Source organism: Patiria miniata, unplaced genomic scaffold (assembly GCF_015706575.1).
Source record: "Patiria miniata isolate m_02_andy unplaced genomic scaffold, ASM1570657v1 HiC_scaffold_20, whole genome shotgun sequence".
Lineage (NCBI taxonomy): Eukaryota > Metazoa > Echinodermata > Asteroidea > Valvatida > Asterinidae > Patiria > Patiria miniata.
This window is the reverse complement of record NW_024037059.1, coordinates 22,606,049-22,624,958: the sequence shown is the minus strand read 5'-3', so window position 1 is coordinate 22,624,958 and position 18,910 is coordinate 22,606,049. Positions and strand designations below refer to the sequence as shown.

The following is an 18,910-nucleotide window of genomic DNA, read 5'->3' as shown; positions in this document are numbered from 1 at the left end:
AACTATTCCGACAAGCTAACAAGTAAGAAATAGCCACATAGCAATACATGATGCATGGTCAATTACAGCATTTATTAGCACATATTTCCAAATAGATTACCCTTGTGGGTATAAATGCATGTATGGGAATAATAGCTATTACTGTGGCCAACTAACAAAAAGCTCAAGTGTGCAGGACACCAAGTACATGCATGCACTTGTAACTCGGCCCTCCTAAATGTGCACCGACCGGATGTGATTTAGATGGGCACCTTACACACAGTGGCAAAGGCCTCCCCGTGTCCATCACATCTCCCCTCTTTCTCACTGTGAGGAGTTACTTGTGAGAGGAGTCTACACTTAGGTATGTTATCTGGATACGTAGTCATAATTTGAACTCATTAGCACTCTACTGTATTTAGTCCTTGATGACTCACACCACATGAGGTAATCGGGTTGGATTTCAAAATATTAGACCTTTCATGACATGTTCTTTGACATGTTCCAATGACATGCATGTCATACCAAAAAATTGGAAAAATTAACACTAACACACCTCGCAATTTACATGTAGGAATAACCCTGAAATATGATGGCCTAATGCTTTGTTCCAACACATGTGCTTTAGTGTAGGAGCCAGGTAGAGATGAGGGGAATTGGTCCTCGTCCAACTCCCATAGGAAAGCACACATATGAACAAAAAAACAATATCATCACATCTAAGGTCTTTCCCTTCATTTCTGGGGGGGGGGGGGGGGGGTGACTTTCCAGTTCTTAACTAATTACATGTACTCGTGTAACCCAGTCATACATTAATAACATTCCTGCCAGGACCATCATCTTATTGCAGCAGGTGATGCCAACATTTTTCACACACATTTCTGAAATACAATGTCATTTTTCTTATTTTACAGATTTTTAATGATGGTACATATCATAATTAACTATCTGCTATTTATACAAGTTCACTACTTTCTGCGGAAACATTGTCACAAAAATCCACTAAATTGATAAAATAAATACATTTGCAATTGGTTACACATTCATCTTCTCAACATGTCAAAATATAACAATAAATATCACAGAACACAGCACACTGAAACACTGCTCAACGTTCCAATCATCGGCATTATAAAATGAAATGTTTTTGTTCACTGTAATGTGCAAAGAACATTAAAAAAACTCTGTCAGCCTCAGGTATTTGCTCAACCAATGATCCGACATTTCTGGCTGCACTTAGTACAGCTGAAGGACTTCAATGAATTAGGAATAGTTAGCCTTCAAAACTTGATGGAATGACTAGGACTCCCTCCAATTTCTTAGAAACAATTGGACTTGTTTAAGTTGCATATGATCATTTGAAAGTGCCCAGAAAAGTACCTACTGTTTTAATGACAGAAACCTAGAATAGTGGTGGACATGCTGATAGACTACCGTATAACTACCCAATTCACAAAAGCCCCCCCCCCTTAAAAAAATAGAGGTCATTTTATTATGATTGGGGTACATACTTCTACATTTATATGATTATAATATTTAGAATATACAGGTATAAAAATGAAGCAAAGCACACATTGTATCGTCGTGCATTAATCTAAAAAAAAGGCATCACATGGCCACTTTTTCAAATTCCATTATTGATTTTTGAACTTAAATAAATAACAACTCAATTCAGCTGCCCTCATATCAGTGTCAGACAGGGTTGATTTCAGATTTTTTTGTAATTTGGTATAATAAAATAATTCAAAAAAGGATATTTTGTTGTGTTTAAAAAATACCTTAACAAATCAGGTAAAACAGGACCGTTGCTACTACCTACATTTTCAGAATGAAGATCATCTTCAAAATTATGCACAATTTACTGTGTGTGTATTTTATGGTTATTTGAATGAAATGGCCGTCAGTGATTGACATAAATAGAAATAAGCATTATGTATAATATATCATTTATATTAAGCGTTGTGGTAAAACTAGCCTACCCAGGTGATCTATGGAACGTGCTGTTTTCCTAAAGCAAAGCTAAGGGAAATGGAGTGCTCCATGGATCACAGAGGGAGACTATTTTTACTGCACTACGAGTTAAAGTAGTCAATATTTAATTTACAATGCCTCATCCACATAATTAAACAACAAGCCAAAACAAATGCACTTCTATTTGAATTTGAAGTTAGTTGAAAATTTCTCCACACTATTCCTTCATGAAATGTTTGATTTAGACTCTGTAGCTCACAGGAGCAGTACGTGCAATGCGTACACCTATATCCATGTGCACACAGACCTCCAGTTGATGTGTTGGTTGCTATGTGCATAATACATTTTCAGACTGCCTCTGTACAGTCTTTTTGGTCATGCATGGTAAAATAGTAAAAACAACGGCCAATTAAGAAATAAAATCTGTGGGAAAGGTGTTAGAACATCAACTATAAATAATTTGAATGATATCACCAGCCTACAATGTGTTCTTCATATTGAAGGTATAAAATGACTGATGTATTTGCAAAGGAGCATTTTTTAAAACATTTTGAATTTTTAAAACCGGCTATCATAACACGTGAAACTGTTGATGAGCCAATACAAACACAACGGTAGATAGGGAATTACCTTTATGTTTTACAGTGAGTCACACCTTATATATTGTTACTACAAACCATAAATAACAATTATATGCCTAATTTAATAATAAGTCCACAGGAAGTCAGAAATCATTCGAACCAGTCTGATTGTTAAACCAAGACCAGTCCATACCACTTAAAATAAGTGAGAATTAGGTACATGTAGACCTGGTCTGAGCCTGTCGGTACCAGTAAGAACCGGTTAGCACCGGTTCACTGATACCAACAGAATGGCTCTTCATTAATGAACTTTGCTCTTGTCTACACCATTTTGCTCGCCTTTCTTTGATGCCAATGCCCCCTTCTTATAAGCCTTGAAGTAGAAGTCCATGAACATGACAAAGAAGATGAGGCCATATGACCAGATGATGCAGGCAAAGAACTTGGGATAGGCGCAGTCTATAAAGATGAGCTGAGCACTGTGGATCATACACAATGCAAATTGGGTCTACCAAAACAAAGAAAGAAATAAAAACCATCAAGAACCAGTGATGATGTCATGTGCACTTGAGTAGAACAGGATGTTGAACATGATGGCTGAATTTATTATTATTTCACTTGTAATAACATTGTGTTACAGCAAGTTATTTACTATCCAAAATTCAAAATGGGTGTGCAATCACCAAGAAAGACACGCCGACCCAAGCTAGATAAAACCATGTTAACTTTTTTTGCACAAGAAGCCGATATATTTGCTTGAAATTGCACCCCCTGTGAGATGATCAGCCAATATTCAAGCTAGTAGTTAATTGCATACTGTTTCAAATTCTTCTAATTAAGGTGAGTAATCCCATAGTGAAAGAGTCAAAGGAAGGTACAACTAAAGAGTGGCGGCACCATCCATTATTTTCAGGAATGTTAAGCCCCTGTCACACTTTTGCATATCGTAATTCCTTATGAGTTCCTTATCAAAATTTTTCAATACGCAGCCGTACGCTCAATTAACGTCGAAATGTTTTGATCACTTTGACTTATGTGCGACGCACATCTAGCGTACAAGTAACGAATTCAGCGCATCCACTGCGTATGAGATGCGTATGAGTTGCGGCAAGTACGCTATCTGTGCATTTCTCATAAGTTACGAATAAGTACAGTGCGCTGCCCACTCGCAGGACGAGTGGTACTAATTCGTGCAATACGTCAGCATTCGCTATGAGTTCGTTCAGCGCGCGCTGTATCTTCGCTGCAAGTACGCTATGTATACAGCGGCTCATATGCTGACGGGGTGCGTGCCGGGAGGTCAGCGGTATTACCGCGTATGAACCGCTTATCCCCCACGAACACATAGCGTACTCGTAACGCGTTCGACAGATGCAGGACCGATGCGCTGCGTATTTATAACGTATGACCTGCGTAACAGCGTACGCAGCGTAGTTTTGTGCATGCCCAAAACTATCCGGCGTACTGGGCCGTACCATGCGTATGCCTGCGTACATAAAACTTACACAATACGGTTTTCCGGTGCTCGTCTCCGGAGAACCCCTTTGGCACAGGGGGGCGTGAGTGGACATTCTAACAGCCTTCTTGTAGGCAAGAAATCGTTTGGGATCTCTGATTGGTCCACTTTCTGCAGCCAGCACACTTTCAACCAATCCCTGCGGGGGAACTAGGCAGGCTGGCATTGTTTCGCGCGTTTTTCTCCCTTTTCCGCTTTCTTTCGCCGAGCTTCACACACGACAAAATAAAATCCTCCGTACCTTTCGACAATTTTCGACTTCTTCAAATCGCCCAAGAACCCCGCATTATGCCGGGTAACAGAGGCCGCAAGCGCAAGAACCCAAGGGACGGCGGACAGCGGGAAAAATGTCCCCTAGGCCATCATCCTCGCCAAACTCGAGCACAAGCCAGAGCAATGCAGACGTTGCTAAACCCGCCATCGGTCGCCAACAGCGATGCTGCAGGCTACGGTCCCGAGGAACAACGCCCTCTGTCGTCGGGAGCGGAGGTCATACCGCCTGAGGTCACACGTACTCACGCTGCAGCCACCAGCGTGACCGCGACGGCCGTAAACGCCGCCGGTCGCCCGGTCCACCCCCAGATTCCGGCCAGCCAGCAACCCACACCACTGGCAGGGAACTCGAGCGGGGCTTCCAGCTCCTTTCAACGGCCAGCCGCCCAAGAAACGGCCGCACACGGTGGCAATTTGCAGCTGGGGGCCGCGACATACACCACTGCCGCGACGCCGGCGCCCGTTGCTGGCACCCCGCCGGCTTTCGCACGGCCTTCGCCCATATACACCAGCCCACCTGCCGGCGTGGTTACATCGTCGCCAGTGGCCATCCCCACACCGAGTGCTGCCCCATCCGGTGCCATGCATCCCCTCTACCAGCAGGCCTACGCCAGTGGCATGGCCCCATCATACTTCACCGGTTTTCAAGGTGTTCCAGTGGCACATCCTTCGACTACACCCATACCCGGGTCTTCCACCTCATCTGGCCAACTTGGACAGCCAGCCAAGGGGTACCAAAACCCATCCACCTCGGGTGAGTACAGTGCCAATATGGCCAACATGGCTACTGTTTGTGTTACCCCAAGCTCACAACCCATTTTGAGCATGATGAGTTCTCAACCTGCTCCTTCTCTGTCCAACCAGATCAACCCAACCACCACTGCCATTAACCCTGAGTGGGGAGGGGGGCCCCTACTATCCATATGTGAACCCCTAGGGAGCACGGTATCACCTGGGGTCAAGGAAAAAATTGTAAAAAGCGAGTTTCTAGAACTCGACACGCTCTTGGACCGCCACGGACCTAACCCACAACCTCCCAACCTCACATTCACATTGGATAAGTCAGGCCAATTACGCGTGACTGACACAAAGAAAAAAACGCAGATAAATTCCATTTTGGCATGGACCGATGCATTCCTAGTTTTTGCATCTGTGTTCCTCAGTGCGCACCCCGTGCGGTTGCAGGAGTTACTTAAATACATGCACGTGGTTCGCATGGCGGCTGCACGCTTCACTGGCCGCGGTTGGTTGGAATACGACCGGCAGTTTCGCATGCGCCAGCAATTTCACCCATCTAGGGCATGGTCCATCATTGATGGGGAGCTGTGGGCACTCTACATTGCTGCCCCAGGGCCTTCGTACGTAGGCACAGGCGGGCAAGGGGGGCCCCCACTCGTCGCACCCAAACGAGCTTACAATTCTTTTCGCTGGCCATCCCGCCAACCCCCCCGCACCAGTAACATCTGCTTTGCATTCAATCGGACACCGGGCTGCTCAAGGGTACAGTGCCCATTCCCCAACAAATGCTCCGCTTGCTTCTCAACCGGACATGGGGCGTCTGCTTGCAAAACCCCTGCCAACAAGAAAAATACCACTCGTCCCTAGGGGGCTCAGCCCACATCTTCCCCCGCATCAACCTTGTACTAGCTCTCCCAACTGCGTATGTTGCCTCGCGCATTCACCAGTGATTATAGAATGTCTCTTACCATGGCTAGAGATTTACCCCAACACAAAGGTAGCAAATACGCTACGCTCTGGGTTCACAACTGGATTCAAATTGGGTTACAACGGCCTCCGCATAGCTAGGGATTCTAAGAATTTATCCTCCGTTAGAAAAAACCCTGAAATAGCACTCGATAAATTACATAAGGAGGTCCAGCTGGGGCGCATGGCGGGCCCATTCGAAACGAGTCCAATTCAAAACCTTAGAATTTCCCCGATAGGTCTGGTTCCCAAAACAGACCCAGGCAGCTTTAGGCTGATACACCACCTCTCCTATCCCGAATCCGACTCTGTCAATGACGGCATTGACAAACAATTATGTTCAGTACAATACACCACCTTTGATGACGCAGTTAGCTTAGTGGTAAGCTCGGGGAGGGGGGCCCTGATGGCCAAAGCCGATATTAAGTCAGCCTTCCGTCTTCTGCCAATCCATCCTGATGATTTTTGCTTATTGGGCATTAAAATGCGGGACAGAATCTATGTTGACAAAACACTCCCGATGGGAGCAGCATGCGCTCCAGCATATTTTGAGAAGTTTTCCACTTTCATTGAGTGGGTTGTGAATAGACGCTCAGGTTCTGGACACATTTGCCATTATGTGGACGACTTCCTGATGGTCGGGGGGGCAACTTTAGGTGGCCCCCTCTCATGCCAGAGCACGTTGGACTGCTTCATTCAAGTTTGTGGGGAACTAGGGGTGCCACTAGCAAACGAAAAAAAACAGTCCTTCCCACCACAGAACTGACATTCCTGGGGTTGGAAATTAATTCCGTATCGCAAACTGTGTCAATCCCCACAGAGAAACTTATCAACATCACCAAAAAGATTCAGGAGGCAATCCGTCCCTCCAAAATAACCCTCAGAAATCTCCAATCACTCATTGGATCCCTATCCTTTGTGTGCCGTGCCGTCTCTCCTGGACGAGCCTTCCTCAGGAGACTGATCGACGACACAAAAAACGTAAAGCAACCTTGGCACCTAATTAGGCTTTCAAAGGGCGCGAAGGAAGACCTGAACATGTGGCAGGTGTTCCTGCGTAGCTTTAACGGGAGGACAATAATTCCTGACCAGTACTGGGCACTAGACGAAGATCTTCAACTATTCACAGATGCTAGTGGGGGCATAGGATTTGGGGGGTACTTTCTGGGCCAATGGTTTACCGGGATTTGGCCTCAATCTGTCAAGGATGACAACCCATCCATCGCTTGGCTAGAATTCTTCCCAGTAGTTGTGGCTCTCACACTATGGGGGAAATCCCTTGCCGGGAAGAAAATAATTATCAGGTCAGACAATGAGGCAGTGGTTTCAATAATTAACAAACAGTCATCAAAATGTGGGAAGATCATGAAACTGGTCCGATTCTTTGTCCTCCAGTGCCTCCATGACAACGTTAGCTTCAAGGCCAGACACATTTCGGGAATACATAATAACATCGCTGACGCGCTCTCCCGTTCACAGATGAATCGATTTCGAGAGGTCGCTCCCTCAGCAGCCAAAGACGGGCTGGAAGTCCCACCATTTCTATGGAGGCTATAAACACGGAAGCCCTCCGACTCCTGGGGGCATCCTTTGCGAGTAGTACTTGGGGAACATATAGCAAGGGCGTGGAACAGTTCATCCAATTCCGGCATCATGCTGGCCTCCCACCCCTCTGGCCAGCTCCATGTGGCCACATTGCAGCCTTTATTGCCCATCTCTCACTGGAAGGCCTCGCCCCTTCCACAATCGGTACGTATACAGCCGCGGCCGCTTATGTACATAAAATTAACGGATGGCCCGACCCAACCGACAGCTTCATCGTTCGGAAAATGAGGGAAGGTTGCCGCCGCCAGGGCCGCCGCTGCGACCCTAGGCGCCCCATCACGGCAGAACTCCTCGAAAAAATATGCAACATTCTGCGTGCAATCACCTCGTCAAATCTTGAGGCTGCACTTTTCTGTGCCGCATTTTCACTGGCCTTTTTCGTTTTTTTTCCGAGTTGGGGAACTAACAACTGCTAGCAAATCCGCCGGGCATGAGCGAACCCTCAACTTTCAGGACGTCTGGTTTGCAAGCAATGATCACTCTGTACTGGTGGTCAGGCTTAGGTTCTCCAAAACTGATCAACGGGGCGACTCTGTTGAACTGCGTTTTCATAGGGATTACCACTCCCCCACTTGCCCCGTGAACATGGTTTCAAGTTACCTCCTCCTGCGGCCACACTTTGCAGGCCCATTTTTTGTTCATGTAGATGGTACACCCCTAACAACATACCAGTTCAGCCAAATGCTGCGTAAATCCTTAGTGGCCCTAGGTCTTCCCCCTCAGGGCTTTAGCCCACACAGCTTCCGCATTGGGGCGGCCACTTCTGCTGCTCTGAATGGAACCCCGGTCCCGCAGATCCAATTATTAGGCCGCTGGAAATCCCAAGCCGTTAATTTGTACATCCGGCCTGACAAAGTCCTCCCTCCCTCCCACACTGGGCTGCCCCAGCTGTAACATGTCATTTGCATCCTCGGTTCTGCTCTTGTTTTTGATTAACTCCGCAGGTACAACACGCACCTGGGTGGTTGGTGACAGCATTGTCTTCCGCGCCGGCGACCATGCCCCAAATGAGCCAGCATTGGGGCTGATCACCTGGCGGGGCGTGCGGGGTGCAAAAATATCATCGATGATCCCCTCTATCCGGGCACAACTCCAACACTCCCCGGTTCCTACCACCATTGTGATCCACCTGGGGACCAACGATTTATTTTCAATTCCCGTCAAAGAGATCCGAGGCAGGTTGGAGGAGGGCTTACAGGGGTTAAGACACATGCTGCCCCACACACGCATAGTTTGGTCGGACATCCTCCTGCGTCTGTTCTACTATGGAGAAGAACGCCCGGGTGTTGGCAAGAAAAATGTCAACGCTCTGAATAAGTATGCTCATAGGGTGTGCAAAAACTTGGGAAATGCCCACGGGATCGTGCACTCTTGCACTATCAACTCTAGCCAGCAGTCTCTCTACTGGCGGGACGGCCTCCATCTGTCCACCCTGGGCAGCCAACAGTTCTGCAAAAATATTTCGGCAGCCCTGGCCTTTTTTACATCACACCCATCAGCCCTTCTCCATCCTCCCTCGTCGTAAGTTGCTGTCCATAGCCCACCGGTCAGTTAACACCTCGGTGTGGTCCTTAAAACCAGCCATTCAAATAAATATTACATGTCTTCTGCGCTAAAATTGCTTGGGTCATTTACTGTAGAGTTATCGGTTCCCAGCCAACATGTTATGCACATTGGTCCACTGTTCGGGGGGGGGGGGGGGGGGGGGGGGGGGGGGGGGGGGGGGGTTGGCAAGTTCCTGTATTCGTAACTTGTTTGGCAGAAATGAGGGGGGCGGGGACACGCCCAAGGTGGAACTAGGGGGGTTAGGAAATCAGAACGACTAATTTTGTATAAAACCAATCACCAGAATCTTAATTCTAGCTAATCACCTAATATTCTGATTACTCTATATCTTGATTATAACCCTTGATCCTAAAGTTTTCATTGCCACCGTTCACTTTGGCTATATATTTTATATAACTGTAAGTGTTGTTCATATCTGTGAGTTATTGTAGCTTGATAAACCATTGTATTAAGACTCAGTGTAATTTATTTGGTGTAACTTGCCGCGCTTAGTATACCTGTAACTTTATGCTTAATTGCATGGTTTGGTGGTTTACAACACTCATTGTCATCGTTATTTGATTAACAAACTCTTGCATTGCGGGGCCTCAACATACAGTGTAATAGTAGACAATGCAAACACTGTAATATTGTATTGGTTAATACATGTAGGATACATGGGACTGTATCATCAAGAGCAATAAACGCTCGGCGAAGGTTAGCCGAAGCTGACCACATTTATCCATGTCCGTGTGCTCTCTCTCGTCCTCTCTAGGGCCAATACGGTTTTCCGGTGCTCGTCTCCGGAGAACCCCTTTGGCACAGGGGGGCGTGAGTGGACATTCTAACAGCCTTCTTGTAGGCAAGAAATCGTTTGGGATCTCTGATTGGTCCACTTTCTGCAGCCAGCACACTTTCAACCAATCCCTGCGGGGGAACTAGGCAGGCTGGCATTGTTTCGCGCATTTTTCTCCCTTTTCCGCTTTCTTTCGCCGAGCTTCACACACGACAAAATAAAACCCTTCCCTCCCTCCACCATTTAACCAGTTAGTACTCGGCTTACACAACTTTAGTTAGCCCCATGTTTGGGTGTAGCCACCTGCATGTTGGAGGTAACCCTTTGAGGCTAGAGGCAGAGCTGGAGCACATCTTACATGAATGTCATTGACAAGTAAAAAGGGGATGGGGCAGATGTAGACAGGTCCAGACTGGGCGTCAGTCGTCGCCTTTCTTCTGGGCTGGGTCTGTTGGGCATAATTTATACCTCAGGTGACGTGAGGTGGGATTTGGTGTAATCCCGACATGTACACACCTCCCTCGTGGAGGCTGGATTTTGTTCAGCCATGTTTTCTTGTGGACTGCCTGAAGCCCCCCTGGTCAACAGTTTTCCCGCAGGCTTTGATGCCAGGCACATTTTTATGCATATATTGCTTTGCAACCTGTTTCTTGCCAGGGGGCATTTGTACTCCCAACATCTCTAGCATGCTGCTAAGTAGACCCCTCCCCAGTTCTCACAGTACACGTATACTACTGCTCTGGGGTCCCCCATATGACTCGCGGGCTTGGCCTGCTCTCGGGGACCCATATCTCAGCTCTGACCACATGAAAGGCAAACTCACTAGTGCGCCGGGATGGCCTCTCTGGGCCTGTGGCCGCCAATCCCTGCATTCTAAAAACAACTTGCCTCTCCCCAACTTGGGGATTCTTCCCCCTGGCCTCCTTCTGTATCTTGGAAGGACGGGGGAGGGGGCAGAAATGAGGGGGGCGGGGACACGCCCAAGGTGGAACTAGGGGGGTTAGGAAATCAGAACGACTAATTTTGTATAAAACCAATCACCAGAATCTTAATTCTAGCTAATCACCTAATATTCTGATTACTCTATATCTTGATTATAACCCTTAATCCTAAAGTTTTCATTGCCACCGTTCACTTTGGCTATATATTTTATATAACTGTAAGTGTTGTTCATATCTGTGGGTTATTGTAGCTTGAATAAACCATTGTATTAAGACTCAGTGTAATTTATTTGGTGTAACTTGCCGCGCTTAGTATACCTGTAACTTTATGCTTAATTGCATGGTTTGGTGGTTTACAACACTCATTGTCATCGTTATTTGATTAACAAACTCTTGCATTGCGGGGCCTCAACATACATGTACAGTGTAATAGTAGTGTGGTTTACAACACTCATTGTCATCGTTATTTGATTAACAAATTCTTGCATTGCGGGGCCTCAACATACAGTGTAATAGTAGACAATGCAAACACTGTAATATTGTATTGGTTAATACATGTAGGATACATGGGACTGTATCATCAAGAGCAATAAACGCTCGGCGAAGGTTAGCCGAAGCTGACCACATTTATCCATGTCCGTGTGCTCTCTCTCGTCCTCTCTAGGGCCAATGCGATAGAAATGCATATGAGGTGCGTATTGTGCGTACGACTGCGTATGAAAAAAAAATTTCAATGCGCAACTCATAAGGAATTAGGATACGCAGAAGTGTGACAGGGCCCTTTGGCCTCTTTGAAACAATACTTTTTGTCTATGGCTATTCATTCACAGCGTTAAAAAAAGAAGCCAAAATCTGACTTAAAGACTGATTTAAACTTCCAATCTGTAAATAAGACACAGACAAATGAAATGAATGTGTACAAACCAGTTGCATTTTGGTCATGTATTTCTTCCACCACAGGAACTTCTGGAAGGCTGGCCCCAATGCCGCCAGGAAGTAATAGATGTACATCATGAAATGGATGAATGAGTTCAACATAGCATGGAATGTTCCAAAACCTCCTGTAATCACAAGGAAAGAAAACACTAGATGACACAACAACAATCAAGACAGTCTAGCTATCAAGAGAGTCTAGCAGATGCACAGTGTGACCGCTCAGAAATGTCCAGTAATTGGGAGATACTGCATACGCACACTACATGCAGTATGGGTGCATACTGCGCAAAGTACCCACAACTGATTTTCAAGCCAGAGTATCTCCACGTGCATGACATGGCAGCCAAATGCATGGTGGGCAGTGGTGTTCAAATATATATATTTTTATGTCTCTCTGTCACAAAAACGGAAAAACACCTTTGCACAAACTTGAACTTTGCTTTTTAGTTTATGTATATGCTGCATGTTTTAATTTAACCAATCACATTGTAGTTATAAAATACATATCAGAGTGCAGGATCCCAGCTTTGATAAGGTTCCTCCCGATTCAGCATTACTTGTAGGAACATCTCATACCTGGTACAAACTTGACCCCAATCCACCAACTGAATGGCATCAGCGCATGGTGAAACACATGCAGGAAGGAAATCTGGTTGTTCTTTTTCCTCAAGATGAAAAAGACCTGAAGATTGAAATAGTAAGACATAATAGTATCAAAAATCTGACACAAAGACAAAGACAATGGTTGCCATTGCTATTTTTGTTTCTTTCTGTATAAAAACTTGTTAGGCATTCTTCTTGATATCAGACATTGAGCATTTTGTCTTCCAAATAAAAACTGAAGGAACTGTGGTGGTGACTTACCGTGTCAAGCATTTCAACAAACTTGGACACATAGAAGACCCAGCACACATTGGCCATCTGTTAATCAAGACAAAAATCATATTATAGGCCAATTGTGTGAAATTGGATCAATGGAATTATTAGGAGAGAATATAATGTAAAGACTGCCGACAGTGACCTGACTGGAGGCTATTTTGATTATCAAAGCGCATGTCTCCAAGTCAACACTTTTTAATTTGGATTTTGCCCTTCGCCAACGTATTCATCTCCTCAAACAAATTCAATCATATAAAAGAAACGTTTAGTTGCGAAAGTCAACACTGATGTAAACAAGTTGTGTGTGTTTTGGTCACAGTGTTTTCTGCTAAAAAAAACTGACCAAACGTTAATTGAGAGAAACATGTTGTTTTTGAAGTGTTGTTGCAAAACTGATAATCAAAAAGTTTTTGCATTTTGAACACAAGGAAAGTCACTTTGAATCCTCAAAGTTTCTAGCAGAATCTAGAGTCATGTGTTGTTTTTTCGTGATGAATGAGCAAAGAAGAAATATTTCATTTAATAATGTACATTTAAAGAACTGCCATGCACCACAATAGAAGACACATGGGTTGCTATCATTGCGAGGAATCTTCCTCTTCACTGTCTTCTCATCAGCTTCCTGCAGAGTGGTTATTTTCTTCTAATGGTTGCAGTATGGAGGCATTGCCTCGTATGTTTATACTGCTTACCCTCATCGCTTTGGGACTGGTTGAGTAGTCTACTAGTTGACATCCCAGTGTATACCCAGTCAGCCATCCGCTCATCCAAAACTGTGCAGAGAAATGCAATGAAAATAAAGCCATGTACATTTCACCTCATTACAATGTCACAATCACAATGTTATTTGGTTTTCTAACTTCCCAATGAGTTACATGTTTGAGAGAGATGGAAATATCCTCATGAACAATTTGCCTATTGAGAACCATTAAGAGCAACCTCTAAATTAAGAATTTAAACTGAATATTCATGTACTATTGAAATTTGAAAAGGATGCAATTGAAACCAAGTCAATAATTCTCCTGCTTGGTAGGTTCCCCTCCCCCAAGCCTTACCTCCCATAACGTATAGAAGGAAAGTACAACCATCAGGAAGTTGAAGACCAACAGTATATTCTTCAGACTATAAGGGGCTCGATCCTTCATGAGCTTGGGGCCAATCCACACCACCACAAGGTAGAGAATGACCATGGTAGTACCAGGGATTGGGGTCTGCATGAGTGGCCAGTCAGCGACCCGAGGATCTCCATGGGTAAGGATAAAAAGATTCAATAAATACACAAAAGGCCTATAACGTCAACCAACTGTAATGAAAGACCATGGACAAATGTCGCAAATGTTAGCAGTGCAAACGTCATTCTTCTCTGCACGAATGTCTTTATGGCATGGTTTTGTCAAATGCTGAAAAAAAGGAGAAAAGGTAAACAGAAGAAAATGTGAAAGCAAAGTGCAAAAGGCCCTGCTTTGTCTCTGTTGTTGACAATGTAAAGAGTTGATTTCCAAAACACGTTATCCATTTGAAAAAGGTGAAAAAGTTGCATGGTTATGAAAACTTACAGAACCTAAACAGTATAACAACTGTTTCTAAACTAGCTCTGTTATATAGCGTTTAACTTTATAACAGCTGTTGAAACTGTCTTTAGGCGGCCAGGAGAGGGCAGGATTCTAAAAAGGGAACAAACTGGCATTTATCACATTTTGCATGTTTTGAAAACAAATTCTTCATGTGGACAACGGGCTGCCTGATCAATAATTCAGTACGAACAAAATGGACTCATTCAATATAAAGTTGATTAGGCCAAATAAAAAAAAATCCTGCTTCCTCATCAGAACTTTTTGAGAAGTTCAATGAGGCACAATTTGTTTTTCTTTTCCTAGTACAGTGAAGTTAACTTTGCCTCCAAATTGAAAAAAAATAAGGTATACAGCCCTCTACTTTTGCCAAGAAGTAGGCAAGCTACAAAATGTATGAACCTGGGAATATTTTCGAACTGGATGCTCAGAGGAATATTGAGAAATTAGGCACAGAACCTCTGCTTTAATATTGTTGGAAAGTCCTGTCAACCAGGCCAGCAGCTGTTATAACTTTCCAACTAACCGAGACTATGCACGACATCAGACGACAGTGTGAGTGCTGCAGCCGAACATTCAAATTGAACCAAAATTCAACGAACATAGCACTTCTGAACCAAACTGAATTGTTCAGTTCGGATGTTTGGACACACCATAGTTAGTGCCTCGTGTTTTTATTTGCACAATCAAAATAATCAAAACTAGTGGCGTAAAATTATCAAATTTTATTCCTAATAAAAAGCAAACAATATTTTAGGCTGAAAGTACCCACTTAAAATGAAAGGAAATGCATGCACATGTACGTGCAGGCACGCACACCAGCAACACAATCCGTGTTCCTTTTGCTTGACATATTTCACCGTTTGTTATCATATTTATTTCACAAGATCCAGTTTATGTGCTAAGCAAGATCTTTTATGTGCTAAGCAAGGTCAAAAAATTGTGATTGACATCGCATCGACGTCAGGGGGCAAAATGGTTTGGCATTGCTTCATGTGCTCTCAATCACCATCGATGTGACAAAAGAAATATGCATGGGGTAAGTTTTGATAGTGTTTGACGTAAAAACGTCGTTGAGATGCGTTTTTGGCAAACGAAATAGACACTCAACACTCATTTCAAATTTGCACTTCGAGCACATAAAAATATGTACTTTTTTATTCGCACTGCAGAGCAGCGGCAATGTGGCATGGCCGGGTTTATTCTGGCACGTGACTGGGTCCTACAAAGGACCCATGCATGAAGACGATTTTGCTGCTGACATGCCGTACATGGGATTGCGCTTTCCAAACCCAAATCCAGGATACGCTCAGTATGCTGGAGTTTTTAAAGTTTTAATCAAAATAAAAAAAAAAAAAAAAAAAGAATGTGGTGGCAATTTCCGTATGCGGATGCTGCTGAAAAACTGGTATTTTTTTTATGTGGCCTTAAAAGGTGATCCTGGTTCATGTAACTTAATATGGTTGAAAACTAAAACTTATCACCAAAGTACCTGCATTGTCCTCAATAAGTTTATCAAGCCATCGCACTACAGCTGCCATTCTTGAGGTATTTCTCTGCCAGGCCCGCAGTCAAAGTACACTGAAATGATAATAAGAAAAGACATTGAGCAGGTTGTCAAAACAACAATCAATATCAATTAACCACTGGCCAATTCAAGATACCAAAAAGTATCATTCAGTCACTTCAGCTTTGGTAAAAATAAAATAAATTGTAAGTGTGTACATGTAGTATGACCATCACAAAACAAGTTGAAATGATTCCTACTATTTTGTGAAATGCTACTGTAATGTGTTATGAAAGTAATAGGTGGCCGCTGCTATAGTTCAGGATTCCTTTTCCTTTGTTGCTTACATGACCAATACTGGGCTTGCACCCATGTGAGGCTCAACCGTTGCACAAGCTCCAGTAAGTTTTTATTCAAGACATGGGTTAATCAAGTAACTAGCAATTTGGGGAGGGGTATAAAACCCTCACCTACGTATTTTGGAATTAAGTTTTGCAGTGTGGGAGCTGGAATGAGCGTCTTACCGGATTGGGTCATGGCAAAACAGGTCAACTCCTACACACGCCAACTCATACACGAACCAAATCATATGCAGCTTGGTCAACTCATACATGTACGCATGCCAACTCGTACGTGAGCCACCTCATACACAAGCCAACTCACACCCGGTATATGTACCAACTTGTACACCAGCCAACTCATACGCGAACCAACTAGTACGCATGTATAAAATATGCCAAAGCATATGATTACATGTACATGAAACCAAAAGTCAAGACACTCTAAAGATCTCCAAGCACTTTTTATGGGACCATTAGAAATGGTATGCGTATGGGACACATACATAATGTATGTGGCATAGCCAGGGGGCAGAGTGCAACAGACTCATTTTAAAAGCAAAAGTGGGACGCTGCATGATACTTGTAGAAGCAAAATCAGTCCTGTGAAAATGGATTATAAATGCAAAATTGGGACTGTGAAAATAGGTAAAAAATGTAAAACCAGGATGGTGAGAAAATGATCATAGAAGCATTATGGCAATTTAGTCATTTTTTTAAAGGGTTTTTGGTTAAAGGGAAGATACAACATTTGCAAACATAAAAAAACAAAATGATCAAATTATCACAAATATCTTACTGGATTGTTAGGGAATGACAGTCTAAAGTATCATGTAAAATCGTGGCTCCTGGTGTGCTGACATGTTCAAGAAAACTTGTATTTTTCCAACGCTGGTCGGCAGCCGAAGAATGGGAACCAGACAATGGAACTTTCATGGACAGAGCACCATTAAAGATTTATGTTAAAATATAAACGGTAGGTTTTAGCAGACACGGTGAGGGAAAATTTGCAAGTTTTGGAAAACGTTATTATTTATTAAAAATCGTTAAAAGTCCCGAAAGACACAACATTTTTTAATCGTCCTTTTTATACAACTCGGCAAAAAGTCCTTAATGACTGGTGAACTGGATAAAAATCGCCACTTGAAGGAGTTTTGGCAACGCAAAAAGAGAAATTTCCCATGCCGCGATAATAGGGATGCCGCGCGATAATTAATAGGGAGTCCGACTATACTCGAGTTGCATGGCCCGGACAGCGTAGATTTTCCATGAAACGTCCCCTGCGTAGAATTAGGCAGGAATTTTTCTACAACGCCTAAACTGCACACTTTGGAATTCCCCGCTTGTCGCCACAAATAGAGAGATTTCGCTTTGTCAATCAGTATGGTGAATGATCATAAGCCAGCAATATAAGTTTTGTTGAGGAAAAGAGTGGTTGCTTTGCTAATGCTATTTTTTAACGCAGTGGCTATCATTACGGCAGCCGTAACGCATTTCCCATTTTCTATCGTTACGGTAGTACTGTAACTTTTATAAAAGCATGAGAAGAAAATATAAAATTAGAAGGAAAAAAGTGAATTTGAACGTTATGAAATTCTGACTTTATTTCCCTTTTAAAAAAAATCCTCCAAACCCTCAGGTTAGAAAAGGAAAAAAAAAATCGAGTGCAAAACTGAGATGCGAACCCGCAACCTCGCGGTGCAAAATCCTACCCTCTATCGACTGAGCTGTCGCACTGCTCGCTGAAACGAGGGGAAACAAATAATTATATACCTGCGTGCGTATCAAAAATTATCGTAGAGGGTGCTAAACACGGCTGCCGTAACGATAGCCACTTCGATTTTTTAACCCAAGTCTTGGTTGCAAAGGCCGAAGCCTTACCATGCTTACCTCATGGTACCTGGGCAGAAATAGTGCGCCCCACGTATGTATGTCGGGGACTGTCACTTAAATGTTGCCCGCAGGGTGGGGATTTTGTCACTTTAAAAGTAACAATCCCCACGTCTTGGGTGGGGCAGCCCGGGGGGGGGGGGGAGGGGGGGAGGGGGGGGGGGGAAACAATTGATTGATATTGATCAGGCGCATAAATGTACGAGTTGGAGGCTATCGAGTTGGGAGCCGCCCAGTCGAATATAACTTCATCGACAGCTAGCTTATTAACAACATGAATTAAGTAATGCAAGTAGAAACAGACTCAGTAAAAATGGGGCAGCGATTTCATGAACTTACCCAATTTTTCGCGTAACCAAAAACACGCCGGCCCGAGGTTCTTGATAATGATAGGGATCTAGGGGGGCCTAGGCGGTCAATGGGGTGATCATCGGACACATGAGGGCGCTGTTCATCATACACAGAGCTCGAACAACCACGCAGCGCCCCTTTTCTTCAAAGTTCAACCAATGCGCTGCGTACTAATGGTTCTCAGACTTGGTTCCCTTAAAAAAAAAAATTCCTCCGGAGCCCTGAATCAGAGAAAGGTCAAATTTATTTCATTGATCAGTAGGACTTGATTGAACACGGTTCAAGACAGAAAATTCACTTTTGGCGATAAAAAAGAAATATATAACATTTTTGTGACTCTGGTTCTAGTGGGGATGAGGACGGGGACTGAGGCTTTTCATGCCTCTTCCTCTAAAATCAGTTTCAATGTTTTCACCACAAAGGGAAACTTAGTAGGTTGAAATCCCTCTGCAATCAATTTCTTTATTCAACTATTAAATAAATGTCGGTCCCAAGACGTTTATTCATTATGGTGCTTTTAATTATGG

General features: G+C 43.8%; 1 protein-coding gene and 1 pseudogene across 1 annotated transcript; one reads left to right on the top strand and one right to left on the bottom strand.

The window, feature by feature from the left end:
• Positions 1-53: 53 nt before the first annotated feature.
• On the bottom strand, positions 54-18,474 carry LOC119728230 (elongation of very long chain fatty acids protein 7-like). The gene is made up of 8 exons (XM_038200384.1): positions 18,372-18,474; positions 15,790-15,878; positions 13,782-13,969; positions 13,419-13,499; positions 12,712-12,768; positions 12,424-12,529; positions 11,836-11,972; positions 54-3,039 (listed from the first exon to the last, which is right to left on the bottom strand). Exons 2-8 carry the CDS (start codon positions 15,836-15,838, stop codon positions 2,833-2,835), a joined length of 825 nt encoding a protein of 274 aa, XP_038056312.1. The 5' UTR covers positions 15,839-15,878; positions 18,372-18,474; the 3' UTR covers positions 54-2,832.
• On the top strand, positions 4,521-9,314 carry LOC119728229 (annotated as a pseudogene).
• Positions 18,475-18,910: the final 436 nt, after the last annotated feature.